Genomic DNA, 15,941 nt, shown 5'->3' with positions numbered 1-15,941 from the left:
CCTGCCAATCGGCGCATTCGAAAGAAACAGCTGGCCGATGTCAACCAATCAGCACTCTCGAGAGAAGCGGCTGGGTCGCATCCGAGGGCATTTCAGGAAACTATAGACAAGTTTGTTTGACCTCATTGAACGAGCTTCGTGAACGAATGACACAGCAGAGCCGTAGAAGCGTTCAAACTATACAGGTGCGTCTTAAATGGAAATATTTCGGTCTTTTTTTGCACTTGAGTTTGTTTACATGAAGCGGCTGCCCACTGGAAAGCCGACACACATACACGACATCAGCGCTAGGGAGTGGTGTGGTGTGTCGGTGATTAAAGTCGTCCATTTAGGCGTCCATAATATGATTGTCTGCCACTAATACGACGTTTTCAGGTGTGTATCTAAAATCTTTGCATCATGGATCTTGTTCAAGCCAGGCTTTTGTGGACTTTGTTCGCACTTTATGGCTATGTCACCGATCGACACGCCCCTTTTGTTGACATTGTTCAAGTGAGCAATGCGAAACCATTCATCTCATCTGTCATGTTGTGTCAACTTGCTTTACTTCTTTCCATTCAGGCATGAGGGGGCTGGATTTGCAAATAAACATGGCCTCCTCCACAAGCGGAAGGAGCTTGACCTCCAATTACGTCCCGCCCTCTCTGGAGAATAAACTCCTGACTCAGACATCCTCATCATTGGCGAGCTTTTCGCTCCAGCCCTCCGGCCTGACCTCCACCTCCTCCAGCCTCCTCTTCTCCGCCTCGTCCTCCATCGCTTCGCCGCTTCTCAGCACCCAAAACACTCTTCTGAGTTCTTCCCGTCTCACCTCTTTCACTCCTTCCACCAGCAACCCTCTCCTTGCTACCTCTTTAGTCGACGGTGCTCTCCTCTCTGGCTTTTCCCAGCCGCCATCTTTCCTCCCACGGGACAGAGAGCCGAAGAAGGTTGATGAAGGAGGAGAGGAAATATCAGAAGCGCAGCCTTTCTCTTTTGAAGAAACAAGCGTGGTCAGTGATCATTTTGTCTCTCAGGACACATTTCAGGATTAACCTTAAATGGGTTATAACCTTTTCGGGTAAATTTGAATTCACGTGTTCTTAACTTCTGTTTCAGCTGTATTCCGATGAAGATGACGAAATGCCGTCTGAGGAGGAAGAGCAAAGTGAGGAGGAAACGGTTGTATCTAAAGCTATGGAAGTGTGCATCCCGGAGCACCGGGAGAAGGTGGAAATGGTGGTCAAGAGACGGGAGGAATTTGCCGAGGTAGTCCGTGACCAGCAGCAGATTGACGAGGAGCTCAAGGATAAAAAAGTAAGGAGGAAATCCCAAATAGGTTGCTCGTTCTGTCTCACCAATTTGGGCTCGGCTTGGTTAATAATGTTGTTTTTCACCCTGCTGTGTCCACTTAGTATTTCCTACTGAATGCCGTGTGCTGCTCCCTGGTCCAAAAGAGCACCAACCCGGGTCAGGAGGACTGGGACTTTGAGGAAAGTGTGTGGACCAAAATTACCAACCTGGTGAAGAAGATTTCTGAATTCGACCCCCAGTTTGTTCTGAAGGTACACGAACAACAGGGAAAAAAAGATCAAATGATCCAAAAAGCATCACGTCACCAATGAAGAAAGTCTGCCTTTGGGGATGCTATGGAAAAGAGCAAACAATTTCTTATTTACCACAAGGCTACAATTGATGGTGTCGAATAATTTCAGACTCAATTATTGGGATGAATCCATTCTTAACACACTTGGGACCGATTGTTTTTTGTGTTATTCATGCGTACACTATGTTTGAGTGCTCCCCTCCCTCTTTCCAACCCTCCCTCCCTCCATTCATGTAGGTGGCGCTGTACACAAGACAAGAGTTGAACATCCGCATCACTGCCAACTTCCTGCTGGCCCTCGCCGCCAATCTCCCGGCCACCAAGTGTCACGTGCGCCGCTACTTCTGCGCCAGCGTCCAGCTGCCGTCCGACTGGCTGGAGGTGGTGCGCATCTACAGCACGGTAAGTCCACCGCCGCCGCCGTTGTGTTGTAACGGAGCAGGCGTCAATCCCGTTCTGCCCTTTTAACTTGCTTGCAGTGCTTCAGTCGCTCGCTGCCCATGTGCTTGAAGAAGGCCATGGCTGACAAGTTTAAGGAGTTCAGTGAGTACCAGCTGGCCAAATACAACACACGCAAGCATCGCTGTAAGCACAACCGCAACAAGAGCAAGGTAGAATATTTGCTTCTCATGACATTAGCAATGCTTCGACCTTCTCTCAAATAATTGTCTCATCATCAAACGACTCTTTGCCCATGTGGATGTAGTGTCAATATTTATTTTCTTTCTTCATTTGATAATTCCATTGTCAATGTCTTCATTTGTACAACCGAACTGACTGTTCTGCAGAAGCCAAGCGACAAAGATCTGACAAAGTGGGCCAGCTGGCTCCGATCCGATACGACAATTCTGCAGAAATATGTAAGTTCAAAGAAATGAATGTAATTGAGTTGATCCATTCGAAGGATGATTCATGCTGACTTGTTTGCGTGCGTAGCTGAATATGGACGTCAAAACGGCTGTGGACAAAAAGCAAAATGAGTTCAACATGAAGAAGATGATCCAGAAGTTTCACATCAAAGAACCGGCCGAGCACGTCATGGCCATCTTGGGCCGAAAGTAAGATCGCTGACCAATGATGCAAACTGTCACCGAGGTCGTCATCTTCTCTTTCTTTGCAGGTATCCTGCAGACCAGAAGGCGTTTAACCGCAGCGGTCTGAAGGGTCACTGGGACAGAGACCGAGCAGGTCAAAGGATGAAGCTCAAGAATGCAGAGACATGGGAGCGGCTACTTAGTCAGGAGGGCAACAAGGCCGCTACCTGGGAGAAACTCATTGGTATAGCTTTTTAAGATGTGATCCAATTTGTCCAGATGAATAAATAGATAAGCATGCAACAATCTTCCTTTCATTTGAATAATCTTTTGTGTTGAAAAGCTGCACTCTCCCCTTCCTTAACATGGACTCATTTTCCCTCCAGACAATAATTCACTGCCCTTCATGGCCATGCTGAGGAACCTGAGAAACATGATCAAGCAGGGTATCAGCATGACTCATCACGAGAAGATCCTCAGACGGCTCGTCAATAAAGTGAGACGCTTTCCTTCATCGTCTTAGCGCAAAACGTCGATCCTCCGAGCAAAATGTTGTGATTGATTCACAGAAAGCAGTGGTTCAGAGTCGACAGTTTCCCTTCCGCTTCCTGTCTGCCTACAAAGTCATCATGGAGCTTTGCAATCTTTGTGAGTCATCATACTTTTTTTTTTCTGGGAACTTCCGAACTCCTAAATGCTGTCGGGATCAATACTGCCAGCTTGTTCCGTATCGTCAGTATTTAGAATGACCATATAAATCACCTCCCTGATAAGCCCCCCCCCACACCTCCACAGCGATGCCGCAAACATCCTCCAACAGCGAGATCCTGAAGAACATCCTCAAGAGGATTCCCAAGAGTAAACGCTTCGGCCGCCTGGACTGGCAAACGGCCAGCAGGAAGCGGCTACGGGTGGCGCTCGGCGTGCCTTTTGTCTACCGCGTTTATCGCATGAAGAAGGATCACTTCTTGAAGGCCAAGTATGACGACGACAAGTGAAGAAATGCAAATTGAAAGAATATGAAGTCACTAGGTATTTATTGATCTGTCGGTCAGTGTGAGAAAGCAGAGAGTCGGCCTGCTGGAACGTTACCGGCAAGCCCTGGAGAAGGCAGTGCAACTCTCATGCCGCTACAACATCCCGCCCCTGCCGGGACGCACGGTCATCTTGGTGTACACCACCGGGAGCAACAGACAGGGCTGGTGCAAAAATCTGGACTTCTGTATTCCACCCGAGTCCAATGACGAGGAGGAGGAGGAGGATGAAAGGAAAAAGAAAAAGAGCAATGAGGATAAGCTCTGTCCTTCTGTAAGATATGCCATTTGGATTGAGAAAATTCATAGTTCTTGAAATATTTTAATTTTGTTTTTCAATAAAAATGCTGCACAAGAAGTTTTATTTGGGGAGAAAAACTCGAAATATTTGAAGTCAGTCGATCTCGATCGTCATGCTTGGTATTTTTTTCACAGGCACCCGAGGTTACCCTTCTGCTTTCGCTGATGCTCGCCAACAGCTGTGAGGACGCCCGCATCTTTTTGCTGAATAATCATATTTGCAAAGAGGCGCAGCTGGAGTCTGATGTGGTTTTGGAGAACGTGTTGAGCCTGACCAAGCAACTCAAGGTACAGTGACAGCAAAGATGGGCACGTCAATGCAATGACGTGGACCGACAGACCTTTCCGTTGTCCTTTTACAGGCGATGGAAAAGATGCAAGTGGATGCTCCGCTAAGTATTTACTTCCACCAGGTTCTCCAGAAACACAAGGTTTGTTGCATTGTCCGAAAAATCTGAAATGTTCAAATTTGTCAAAAGTTGGGACATTTAATTCTGGTGATATTTGGATGTTTTAAACCAAAACGTGCAACTTTATTGACATAACATTACAACATTTCTGATTAGCCCTAGTTTTAATGATAGAAAAGCAATCGAAATACCCGAGGTACTTTTGTACCTGTTGACCTACTTTTCCAAAAAGCTGATTTCAACTGATTCTAATTCCCTCAGTTGGACAACATCATCATGCTGACTGAAGATTACACTAACTATGAGCTGGAGTGGGCCATCAAGACCTACAGGAAGGAAACCAATAACAAATGCCTTTACTTTGAACTGGTCATGTCGGATACGTAAGGCGTTATCACCTTACCGCAATTTCTACTCGCTTCCTGAATTGAAGTCAATGTTGTTTTCTTTGGAAATAGCGTATCCCGCTTCACAACCTTTGACAGGAACCATATCTTTCTGCCAGGCTTCAGCGAACAAATTCTGAGGTAAAAATAAATCAAAAATTCAATCTGTTACATCAGCAAAAAATGAAAAACTATCAGATACAGAATAATAGAAATGAAGAAAACCAATATGAAATGGAAAATAAAGTTTGAGACAAAAAAATGAATAGAATTGGACGTTTTGCAGCGAGCAAAAAAATACATACATTTATGTATCTGTACATTTTGAAACCAGGTTTGTGGCTGAGCGAGGCTCATCCAGGCTGCTGGAGCACGTGGAGCATTTGGACAAAGTGTACAACGTACCACCACCAGCAGGAGCCAAAGATCCTGAGATTACCAGTAGCCTGCTCTCCATTCCCACCACTCCCAAGTTAAGGTAAAAGCATGAGCAAGTTCATCTCTAAAACATACTCATTTAGTGATATTTTTCTCAGTTTAAGATTGGAGAATTGCTTTGTATAAAAAAACTCGCCGGTCTGTCCTCAGGTGGCGTGGTGTGCGCGTCTTCATATCGTCCACTTTCCGCGACATGCAAGCCGAGCGTGACGTCCTGGTGCGCAGTGTCTTCCCGGAGCTCCGCCGGCGCGCTGCGCCGTACTGCCTCCACCTGCAAGAAGTGGAGCTGCGCTGGGGCGTGACGGAGGAGGAGTCTGGCAGGGCGGCCGCACTGTGCCTGGCGGAGGTGGCTCGCAGTCAGATGATGGTGGCCATCCTGGGCCAGAGGTACGGCGCGGTTCCGGACGCACTTGAATTACCGGATCTGCCGCAGTACAAATGGGTAAGAGTAGGTGTCTTCCTGTAATTTACACTTTAGCAGGAAAAATCCAATGACTGTAATGGGTGAGCATATTAGACTGCAAAACCTTTGAACATTAGACAGCATTGAAAAGCCATGCTGCTGATTCCTTGAAAATGTTGCCATGTATCTTTCCTGATGATAAAATGTTTGTTTTTGTGTCTTAGCTCAAATCGGAGCCCGAAGGCCTGTCAGTTACGGACATGGAGATCCGTCACTTTCAGGCACTCTATGGCGATGGAGCAAAGCAGAGGATGTTGTGCTACTTTAGAAATCCTGACGTCATCAAGTATTTAATTGTTTTTTTTTTTTCTTTCCCCCCCTCCATCAAAATCTGATGTTGAGAAAATATCTAGTCTCTAGCTATCCAGACAGCTAGCTGATCCGTGTGTTTTTTGTTGTTGTCCAGAACAGTGCCCGTGGCATGGAGGTCCCACTTTGCCGCTGAATCAAAGGACACCGAGTTCAAAATGGAGCGTCTGAAGCAATGGATCCACACCCACAAGCTGAAGGTCAACGACAAGTGAGTTGTCCCATTAAATTTCAATGGAATGCTTCAGTCAATGTTGCTGGCCAATGACAAGAAATGATTGCACTTCTCCTTTGGTTCCAGTTACCCGTGTGAGTGGGGTGGTGTCGTGGAAGGCAAACCCTACTTGAAGAACCTGGAGGTCTTTGCCAAAGCGGTGCTGGAGGACCTCTGGGAGACTGTCGTCAAGCAGTTTATTAACGTGAGCAGTTTGACGGCAGCGTCTCGCTACAGCTACCGAAACGAGCGTCTCGTTCCTTTTTCTTTTTTTTCCCCCCCTCAGGAGGACGAAGAAGACGAGGCCGACACATCGGCCGAAATGTTAGAGCAGGAGGTTCACCAGGAGGCGCTGCGGAGGCAGTTTGTCAGCCGGGCCAAGCTGCTGTCTGCCGCTGTGGAAATGGTGGAGCAGGTGCAGGCCAATGGAGGTGCCGTGGTAGTGGAGGGAGCACCAGGGCAGGGCAAGACAGTCTTCATGGTAACTTGTTTCTTGGAAAAAAAACCATCAGAACTTTTGTGTCATCTGGCTTTTTTCCTTATTGATCCTTTTTTTCAAATTTGTTTTATCTTGAACACAGGCGGCTCTAGCCGAGGCTCTCAGAAGCGGAGCTAAGTCCAAGAAAAACCTGGCCTGTGATGTCATCTCATACTCAACAGCTGCCAGCCAATCGTCTCGCGGCGTGGAGAAACTCCTGAGATATCTGGTCTGCTGCTTGAGGCGGCTTAAAGAGGAGGAATTGCCTCTCCCTCTCTCTTACGAGTGGGTTCAAATCATTTTACAGTAATGCGTGTGTCTTTTGTAAATGTATGGATATTGTAATCCTTGAAAGGGATTTGCTGTCAGACTTTCACGCCACTTTGAAAGCCATGAAGAGGAGCAAGCCTCTGGTGCTGCTGGTGGACGGCGTGGATCTTGTGTGTGACGACTGGGATCAGCTGCGCTCCGATTGGATACCGCAGCACCTAGCACAGGTCTTTCATTCTCTTTAGTCCCATATTATAATGGCTGGCTTTTTCCCAGCAGGTAGAAAGAAGGCTTTTCATTTTTTTCCCCGATACTGATTTGATTCCAAATGACAAAACGCAATCGTCACGTTCCTGTTCCCAGGGTGTTTGTTTGGTGACGAGTGTTGCGACCACCTCGCAGTTGTTGCACGCCTTATCCAAAAAGAAGTCCACGCTGCTCTTCACCCTGCCGCTGCTAACCGTGACAGAGCGAAAGGAAATCGTTCAGAAAGAACTGGAAGTGTTTGGGAAGAAACTCAGCGACGCCGCTTTCAACAATCAGGTTGCTGTCTCTCATCAACGACCTCATTTTTTTCGATTCTTTCTCCGTGACGTTCTTGTGTGTTTGCTCCAGCTGCAGACGCTCATCCTGAAGAAAAGTGCAGAGTGTCCTCTCTACCTGCACATGGCCTGTGAAGACCTGAGGAACTTTGCTTCCTTTGACAAGGTTCCATAGCTTTCACTTTCTCAAGAAATGCACTATTTATCTTTGGAAATTGCCAACACTTTATTCTCGTAATAATGCAACTGTATTCTGTTTTCAACTAAAGCGTCATATCCCAAAAAGGAATTAGAAATCGAAAACCTTCAAATGGCGTCTTTGTGTATTAGCTGAACGAGAGCCTGCAGGCTTTGCCTCAGTCCGTCAATCTGCTGGTCCAGTACCGCTTGAAGAGACTCTGCTCGGAACACAGAGGCATGCCGGGACTCTGCTGGGCTCTGGGGGCCCTCACCGTCAGCACCGCTGGTAGAACAAACACTTCTATGTCAACTCTGCAGTGATCCATGCAATTTTAGAGTTTTTGAAGCTAGATAGCATTTTGTCTTTAGCTCACACAGACTCCAAATATTGAGCTGCTTCATTTTTTGTTGTTGCTGTTGCTACATTAGCTAACTATCTTCTTTTCCTGTCCAGGCCTGAGGGAGCACGACGTCTACTCCCTACTATGCGCTTGCAACCACCTGTGCTCGCTGAAAGGACAGGTCACATGGCAGCAAGTGCTGGCGCTGTGCAGGAGCCCCAAAGGACGCATCCCCATGGTGACCTTTACCCGCATCGTGCATAGCTTGCGAAGGTGATTATGCCATAGGTTGATCACAGTGGCCTTAGAAAGAAAGTGCACCTTTCTTCATACAAAGGGTCAGATATAGTCACTCAAAATGGCTATTGAAAAGTCCTCCATTTGGCCAAAGTCGATCTAAGTGGGGTAGATGGTGTTTTGCAGTCTGGTCAGTCCATCTCAGCTTCACGACGCCGATGACGTGCTGGCTCTGTCCAATCCGGACGTAAGGCGGGCCTTTGAAGACGTCCTTCTGCCCTCAGAAGACCACCGAAGAAGAGCTCACCTTGTGTTAGCGGGTAACAAACACAAAAGACTCAAAACATTTTTTCATGAAAAAGCGTCACCATTTTTTTTTTTTCTGTCGGGGTCCCGGTGCAGGTCACCTGTGGGTGCTGGCCGACGCGCAGGGTGCTGATACTTTTCTTCACGGGGAGGTGGACGCTGTCCAGCAGCTGAGTGCTAGTCTGGTTCGTCATCCTCTGAACAAACAGACATAGTTTAAGTGATTACTTGTGCACTAGATCTTTTTTTTTTTTTTTTTGCTCTGTAGATACAAAGTGATGAGCTGGAGGTTCTGCGTTCGTTGCTTTCCAGCTATAACTTCCTGTACGCTAATGTGCGCGGCAAACTGCTGCACCATCTGCTGGACACCTACAATGAGCACGGTGGGTCAACAATTTCCTCATGATAGATCCATTTCCAACAACCCCTTGTCAGCCTCTAAAAGCGCCTACGTTCCTCACAGATAAGAAGTCGTCCCCATCGAACGTCAACCAGCGGGCCGCCGTGGACGACTGCCGAGATTTCCTGCGGCGCCACGGCGCCACGCTCTCTGGCTGGCCGGCGCTTTTTGTTCAACAGGCCCTCAACGAACCACCTGAAACCCGCGCTCACGCCTGGGCCCGAGGCCTGATGGGTAGCGAGAGGGTAAGGGTGCTTGAGTGGCTCAACAATGACCATCAAACCTTTGAAGAGAGCAGGTACGGCGCCGGTCATCTCAATCTGTTCCGCAACTTTCATGTGGATGTTTCTTTTTGTGCATGTGATTCTTCTTCAAAAGTCTTGTGTGTCGGTGCTCTCTGATATTCCATCAAAAGAAAGTGACCTCAGAAAGGACCCCCCCCCCCCTCCATCATCTAAATATGACTCAAGCGGCCTACAAAATGTGCCGTGTGTCATTTCTGCTGCAGTCAGCTGGTGTCTACCTTCACATCTGAGCCTACGTGCTTGGCAGTAGACTGTGATGGAGAAATGGTGGTCGGGACTGGGCAGGGAACTTTGCATTTCATCAATGCAAACACAGGACAGGTACTCCACGAGGAAGGTCTTGTTTCCATACGTTGGTATATGCGAGTCCATCGTTAGGTATCAATGCTGTGATCCAGATAGATAGATGGAGGGACAGTTGGTTTATGCTACTAATAGTGAAGCTGGTTTTGTCAAATTGCTAAATCTCAATGATGATTTCCAAGTCTTATTGCCAAGTGGAAATGTTTTCTGGCTGGCCGTGACAGCAAGTCAAGTCGCTGGTAAGCAGCTGTGACGGCATTTCCAGCTGCCTCTTCCTTAAAGATGGCCGCATTGCCACAACCTCCTTTGATGGGCAAATCGAGATCTGGGATAGCGCCAATGGTTGTCGGTGAGTGGGCTGGCTCTCCTCTAGCCCATCCTGAACACGTGCCACCACGGGTGAATTTGAATTTTCTTTGCAGAACCTCTCTTATTAAGGGTCACACGAATGTGATAACAGCCAGCGACATCACGAGTGACAGGAAGCATTTGGCCACCGTATCGCTGGATTACACCATTAAAGTTAGCTAGCTCCCGTTCATTTCTTCATAATCCGTCCCTAAACTCTCGCCGATGAAAGAGCTTTGTTTGTCAGGTTTGGTCTTTGAGCGAAGGTGACATTGCGGCAGTTCTGCCCAGCGACAGCCCTCTAAACTGCGCTACCTTCGACCCCGAGGATCGCCTGCTGGCTGCCGGCTGCTGGAACGGGAAAGTTGTGGTGTGGAAGTGGCTCCAGTCTAACCTCCGAGTGGTGAGTTTCCGTTCCCATCGTGTCAGTTGGCCGCGAATTCTGAAGAAGCCCATGTTCGCGCGCTCACTCCCACTGGCTTTGTCACATCACCGTGTCTTTCTGATGTTCTATTCTCCGCACAGTTGCTGTGCGGCCACAATTGCTCCGTGCGTAGCCTCTCCTTCTCGCCGTCGTCGCCGACCACGCTGTGCTCGGGCTCTGTGTCTGGCCAAGTGCGTGTCTGGTCTGTGGACACCTCCACCTGCGTGGGATGCTTCCAGGCGCACGTCGGTGCCACCGATTCCCTGGCCTTCCTTGACCGAGGCCGCTTGCTGCTGAGCGCCGGCTCCGACCACATGGTGGCTACATCGGAACGTGTCAATGGTTTGCCCTTGTAAAGACAATAAGATGATTTTCAGTTTGCTTAACAGCTCCAGTTGTGGTCAGGTGGACTCGGACGCTCAATCGGCACTTTAAGGAGAAAAGGGGTAAATGTCTTTTACGCAGCGGCGCATCTTCTTACAAGTGACCCGACTTTGCTCGGCTGATTTTTTGCTTTTTTGGGGTTAGAGACTTTCATGCTTCTAAAACTAATGACCGTGATTATAGCAAAAATTTCCTTTTTTTATTTTTTGAGCTCGTCCCATCAACCACTCATGAAAAGCTACTTTGGCAATTTCCAGCTTCCTTTCTTTCTTCCATGCTTCCTATAGAGTGAGCAAGAGCCCCCTCACAAAAAAAGCAAGTGCGTCGAGGCCGCCGTGCTGTGCGCGGCCGTCAACGGGGACCATGTGGCCGTGGGTTATAGTGACGACGGCTTCAAGCTCTTCTGCCTCAGCTCAGGTGGCAATACGAGACATGCTCAGTGTAGAGTTTGGAATTGGATGTGCTTTTACCCTTCTTTTGGCAGGTGAGATGATTTGGGAGTCTGGCCTTTTCCACCTGAGTGTCCCATCCCTGCTGTGGGTACGCACGGACGCCACCGACGCATCGCCACTACTGTTGTCCTCGGGGCACGACAAGCGCGTGCGGCTGTGGCGGCGAAAACTCGGGGCGGACGGAGAGCTGACGGGCCTGGAGATGACGGACATGTTTGGCACGCAGTTTGGCATCATCCATACCATGGCGCACAACGCCATTTATCTGGCCACCGCTTTAGGTGACAAATGATAAGACGGGACAAAGTGCATTTGACATGTCTTCACGTGTAGGCCCATAAATAAGCCAAAGCTACCCTTCTTTGACTATTTACCTTGCTAGACTTGCCGTAAATTCCAAAAGTCGACGCAAATGATTAATCGGTGCCCTACGTATTCTGCGTTTGTCTGTTGGAACAGATGACTGCACTATATTCCTATGGCTGCTGAGCAAGCTGAGCGATTACAATTCGCAGCCTCCTGCTGGCCTGCTCAAGGGCCACAGCGCTTGCGTCACCTCTCTGGCCTTCAGCCCCGATGGTGAACAACTGCTCTCTGGTGCAAAAGACAAAGTAAGAACAAGTGTCTCCAGTTCAAATGTTTATACTGTCATTTACTGAAAAGTATACAAGTATATTGTGTTTTGTAGGCTCTCAGGGTGTGGAACATGACCTTGACTCCTCCTGGTCTTTCCAAAGTGCTTCCAGCTTTCCACAGAGACTGGATCACAGGCTGTGTTTGGACTCCAGACTGTGTGGTGAGCCATCGCCAGCGCTTGCTTGCTTGCTTGCTTGCTTTTTTCTCTCAATTTGTCATAATGGTGGTGAATTGTATGCAGACTTTTGCACAAAAAAATCAATATTAAAATTGAATTCGAATATTTTTTAGATATATGGACATATCCTGTATTAAATTTGATTTGTTAGACTTTTTGGGGTTCTTTTTTTTTTTTTTTTTCAATACTTAAATATCACAAAATTCACGATTTGACTATTGATGAATGCTTTATCAATATGCTTTTATTCTGCTTCATCACCCCGACGAATTTCTTTTCAAGCGCTTTAATCTTGTGCACTGTTTCCTGGTTGTCTTTGTGTTTTTGTAATTGGCAGATAAGCTCATCGAATGACGGCAGACTTTGCTTATGGGATTTAGAGGCGGGTCAAAGCCTGCGAGAGATCACCTGGGCGAGTCCTCTCACGTCTGTCTGCTGCCTGGTGAGAGTCGTCCGGCCTGGCAGGCAGTAAATGTCCCGGCGGGCGTCTTATTGGCCGCACGTGCGCCTACAGGGGCCATACGTGGTGGCCGGATCCACCGATGGCAACCTGCACGTGTGGGAGTGGGAGACCAGTGTGAACATTTGCCACATCTCCGCCCACAAAGGACCGATCCGTGCTTGCGCCATCGTCCCCGATTCCTGTAAGCCTCAAGTGAGCGTCCTTTTCATCTATATATTTTTTTCAATGTATCCTTGCATTCTTTATTTCTAGACAACATAAAGAAATCCGAGGACTTCACGGTTCTTACTGGCGCCCAAGATGGAATCATCCGGCTGTGGAAGCCCTTACAGGTTTTGGATTTGATTTTGTATCCATATAGATAATCATTGAAGTTTTTGCATACAATGTGCTATCAAGAATAATAACATAATGACAATAAATAAAAATCCAGAATGAATTTTATTTATTTTTATTTGCATCATAATGTGGAAGACAATTGACGCACGCAACGGGGTTCCTCCTATGTGTCGGTGCACAGGTGGAACACTTTAGCACCTTCCAGGGTCACAGCGGCGCCATTCGCAGTGTCGCTCAGGAGGGGAGCGTCCCACAAGTCCTCACCGTTTCCGAAGATCGCTCCCTAAGAAGCTGGAAGTGGGAAACGGGTAAAGTTGGATTCATTCACACTGATATTTTTTTTTTTTATGACTTGTCTTTAGTCTACCATCTTTAATCTTACTTCATTCAATCCTGTATTTCTATAAAACAAAAACCATAATTTGACATAAATAGCACTTCACTTGGAAAGTATTTTCAATTGAATCAGTTTTGTCAATTCAACCTTTGCTGACCGCTCGGTGGTCTTTACGCTCAACAGAGCGGGCCCCCGGCCTCCGACGTGCCGTCACCGCTTTGTGCTTTTCCGACACGGACGGCCGCGTGCTGCTCGTCGGCTACGACTCGGGCCTGCTGGAGGTGTGGCGGTGCGGCCGAGCGGTTGGACGCATGCAGGTGAGTGCACGTTGAGCGCGCGTCGGCACGCTCGTAGCGTCTTGCTTTTGTTTTCAGGCTTCAGACGGCAAGGTTGTAGCCATCTGCGCCATGCCCAAGTGCCGCTTTGCCGTTGGCTACGTGGGCTCTTGCGTGGATGTGTGGAAGCTAGCGTGGAATCAGGACAAAAGCACCGCAAGGTCAAAAGGAAAAAAAAAAAGACTATGTTGAGTAAGATGGTGGAGTTTTGTGTTTAACTGCGTATTTAAAGGCGAAATGCACCTTTGGTGTGTTCCAGCATAGTCAAGGTGACATCGTACCAGGTGACGGATCAAGTGGCACACCTGGCGTACTGTTCCATTCTCATTGCCGTGTCCAAAAGCGGATCGATTTTTGACGTCGCCTGCAGCAACGACAGCGAGATGCTCTGGTCAATGTTGGTCCAAAGGTAATCAGCGTTGTCCTCTATTTTGGGTCAGGTCGATTAGATGTTGTTGTTTTTTTCCCACTACCTTGGTGTTCCAGGTCAGTTTTGACTCAAGCCAAAAATATACTCATTGTCTATATTAAGTTAGGGATCACAAATATTTTGAACATATATTATTAGCCTACCCAAGATAAATTGATGATGAAATAAATGGTTCAAAGAGGAGGGTATATTTTTGCAGATGCAGATGTCGTCATAGCTGTGTCAAAGCTTCTGCATGACCTCCGTTATGTTTAGTGTGTCATTCTTTTGCCGTTTTATTTCTTCATTCATTCCGAACAGCCTCACTGAATATAAACTTGGTGGAATGTGTACAAAAAGAATGGCATTTTTAAAATATGAAAACATTATTTTTATTGCTATCAAATGACAAAAGGGGTCAAATTTGACCTGAACAATTCTGACGCTTGCTTTGTGCGTTTGTGGATTCACACAGCTGGAGCCACCAAGTCAGCGTTTTGGGACTCATCCGAAACGACGAGAAAAGCATCTGGCTAGTGGGCGAGTCTGACGCAAAGGTCCACGTTGGCTTCATTGTGAGTTTCCCATTGTGATTGTAACATGTTTGTATCAATTGCTATGTATACTGTGTATGGCAATAGATTATACTATCTAAGCTTAGCATTAGCAATAATATATTATATGTTAGAATGAAGTGAAAGCAATGAGCTATGCGTTGGCTCTAAAATAGGCAAGGTATTCTTTATTATTGACCCTATAGTCAGTGTTGACATGTTGTCTTTTCTTTCAGTTTGCTATGGGCCCGCAGAACCAAATTAGTTCATCTTTCAGTTCCATGATCCTGGAAACCGACAAGTCTAATGAAGAGACGAGTGACTTGATAACGTCTAATGAAGAGAAGAGTGACTTGATAACGGCCGTTAGCATTGACAAAGGTGCTATCGCCGACACAAAGCTGCTGCTGCTGCTGCTGCTGCTGCTGCTTCTCACGTGTCTGTTGTCTAACGTGCGTGTGCGTTTTCAGAATTTGTGGTGTGTGGGGATGTGGCGGGGAACATGTGGTTCAACACGCCTCCACAAATCTCCACGTGGAGCAGCAAGAAGCCCGTAAGGCTTAATTTGATTGACTTTGAGTTGCCATTGGATCGTTGAACCTCTAGCGCTGACTCATTTGTCTGCTGTTGGAGGAATGCAACTATTGTGAAAAGCCCCTTTGTTGAATTGAATGGTGTGCCCCCCTCAGGCCCACCATGACAGGATCAGTGTGCTAAGGCTCACCCACAGCCTCATCATCTCAGCCTCCTTGGACCACACCGTGAAGCTATGGGAAAGAAGCACCAAGAAACAAGTCAGTCACTGCCATTGACTGTCTCTCCCTCTTTTCCTATCATGTTCATTGATCATTCTGTCTTTCGCCCGCTCTTATCCAGGTTGGAATGTTTGTGTGCGGCAGTCCCGTAGTCTTGCTGGAGGTGAACCCAGAAAATCCCTCGGAGATGGTGTGCGGTGACACACTGGGAAAGGTTTACTTATTTTCCTGGAGAGAATAGAAACAGGCGGTAACTTACAAAAACCTAATCGTATTTCCAAGGGTTACGTCCTTTCCCGGAGAGAATAGAAACAGACACTTACAAAAACCTAATCGTATTTCCAAAGACTAGCAATGTGTGCAATATATCCGTTTTTCTCCATTTTAGTTATGAAGGGAGCTTTATGCTGGCATGCTCACATGTGCCTTTGGTTTACTTGCATCGCATACTTAAATACAACTTGTATCAGCTTTTGTGTGAGCTACATTTGCGTTTCTTGTTTGAAAATATAAATAAACAAGTATCTTTTCTTTACATCAGATAAAGAGTATAAGATGGGTCGAATATGTGTGGTTGGATGGAACAATAAAGGCTTTCAAATTGCTCTTGTTGGTCCTTTAATACGAATTATGTCAAAGAAATAATATTTGATATGCTGCAATATTAGACTTTCATGATTACAATACTGTCGAAAATCATTTTTTGCAAGACAACTTGTAAAACCAAGTTGTAAAACCAATGTGATCCACAGTGAATTTAAAATAATAAAAAGCATTTGTCAATCCTGTACA

General features: G+C 46.9%; 1 protein-coding gene and 1 long non-coding RNA gene across 3 annotated transcripts; one reads left to right on the top strand and one right to left on the bottom strand.

Moving 5' to 3' along the window:
* Positions 1-37: 37 nt before the first annotated feature.
* Positions 38-15,754, top strand: tep1 (telomerase-associated protein 1). 2 transcript variants are annotated; one of them, XM_061296237.1, is made up of 55 exons: positions 38-185; positions 562-992; positions 1,099-1,296; positions 1,395-1,544; positions 1,823-1,987; positions 2,065-2,196; positions 2,374-2,445; positions 2,522-2,643; positions 2,706-2,863; positions 3,006-3,115; positions 3,189-3,267; positions 3,415-3,598; positions 3,675-3,927; positions 4,089-4,241; positions 4,316-4,384; positions 4,625-4,746; positions 4,822-4,890; positions 5,084-5,227; positions 5,338-5,629; positions 5,815-5,936; positions 6,057-6,170; positions 6,261-6,378; positions 6,460-6,654; positions 6,755-6,936; positions 7,007-7,148; positions 7,285-7,464; positions 7,537-7,629; positions 7,794-7,929; positions 8,098-8,257; positions 8,408-8,541; positions 8,624-8,712; positions 8,796-8,910; positions 8,991-9,225; positions 9,436-9,553; positions 9,760-9,884; positions 9,958-10,057; positions 10,131-10,286; positions 10,409-10,624; positions 10,697-10,753; positions 10,979-11,108; positions 11,176-11,424; positions 11,603-11,754; positions 11,832-11,939; positions 12,295-12,399; positions 12,472-12,601; positions 12,673-12,752; positions 12,941-13,067; positions 13,280-13,413; positions 13,471-13,592; positions 13,691-13,840; positions 14,316-14,415; positions 14,631-14,775; positions 14,865-14,947; positions 15,084-15,188; positions 15,271-15,754. In XM_061296237.1, the coding sequence occupies exons 2-55, from the start codon at positions 564-566 to the stop codon at positions 15,388-15,390; spliced, it is 7,728 nt and encodes a 2,575-aa protein (XP_061152221.1). In that variant the 5' UTR covers positions 38-185; positions 562-563; the 3' UTR covers positions 15,391-15,754. The 2 variants fall into 2 exon arrangements, with proteins under 2 accessions (XP_061152221.1, XP_061152222.1); XM_061296238.1 differs by lacking the exon at positions 38-185 and adding an exon at positions 214-375.
* Positions 3,640-4,689, bottom strand: LOC133166217 (uncharacterized). Its single transcript, XR_009717721.1, has 2 exons — positions 4,584-4,689; positions 3,640-4,407 (listed from the first exon to the last, which is right to left on the bottom strand). It is a non-coding gene; the product is annotated as an uncharacterized LOC133166217 (long non-coding RNA).
* Positions 15,755-15,941: the final 187 nt, after the last annotated feature.

This window comes from Syngnathus typhle, linkage group LG13 (genome assembly GCF_033458585.1).
Source record: "Syngnathus typhle isolate RoL2023-S1 ecotype Sweden linkage group LG13, RoL_Styp_1.0, whole genome shotgun sequence".
Lineage (NCBI taxonomy): Eukaryota > Metazoa > Chordata > Actinopteri > Syngnathiformes > Syngnathidae > Syngnathus > Syngnathus typhle.
This window is presented reverse-complemented; position numbering and strand designations above follow the sequence as displayed.

Bases quoted from the DNA above. Each gene is read 5' to 3' on its own strand.
- tep1 (XM_061296237.1), top strand. From the start codon at position 564: ATGAGGGGGCTGGATTTGCAAATAAACATGGCCTCCTCCACAAGCGGA. The intron at 993-1,098 runs GTCAGTGATCAT...CTTCTGTTTCAG, and splicing joins CTTTTGAAGAAACAAGCGTG to CTGTATTCCGATGAAGATGA. The intron at 4,385-4,624 runs GTTTGTTGCATT...TAATTCCCTCAG, and splicing joins AGGTTCTCCAGAAACACAAG to TTGGACAACATCATCATGCT.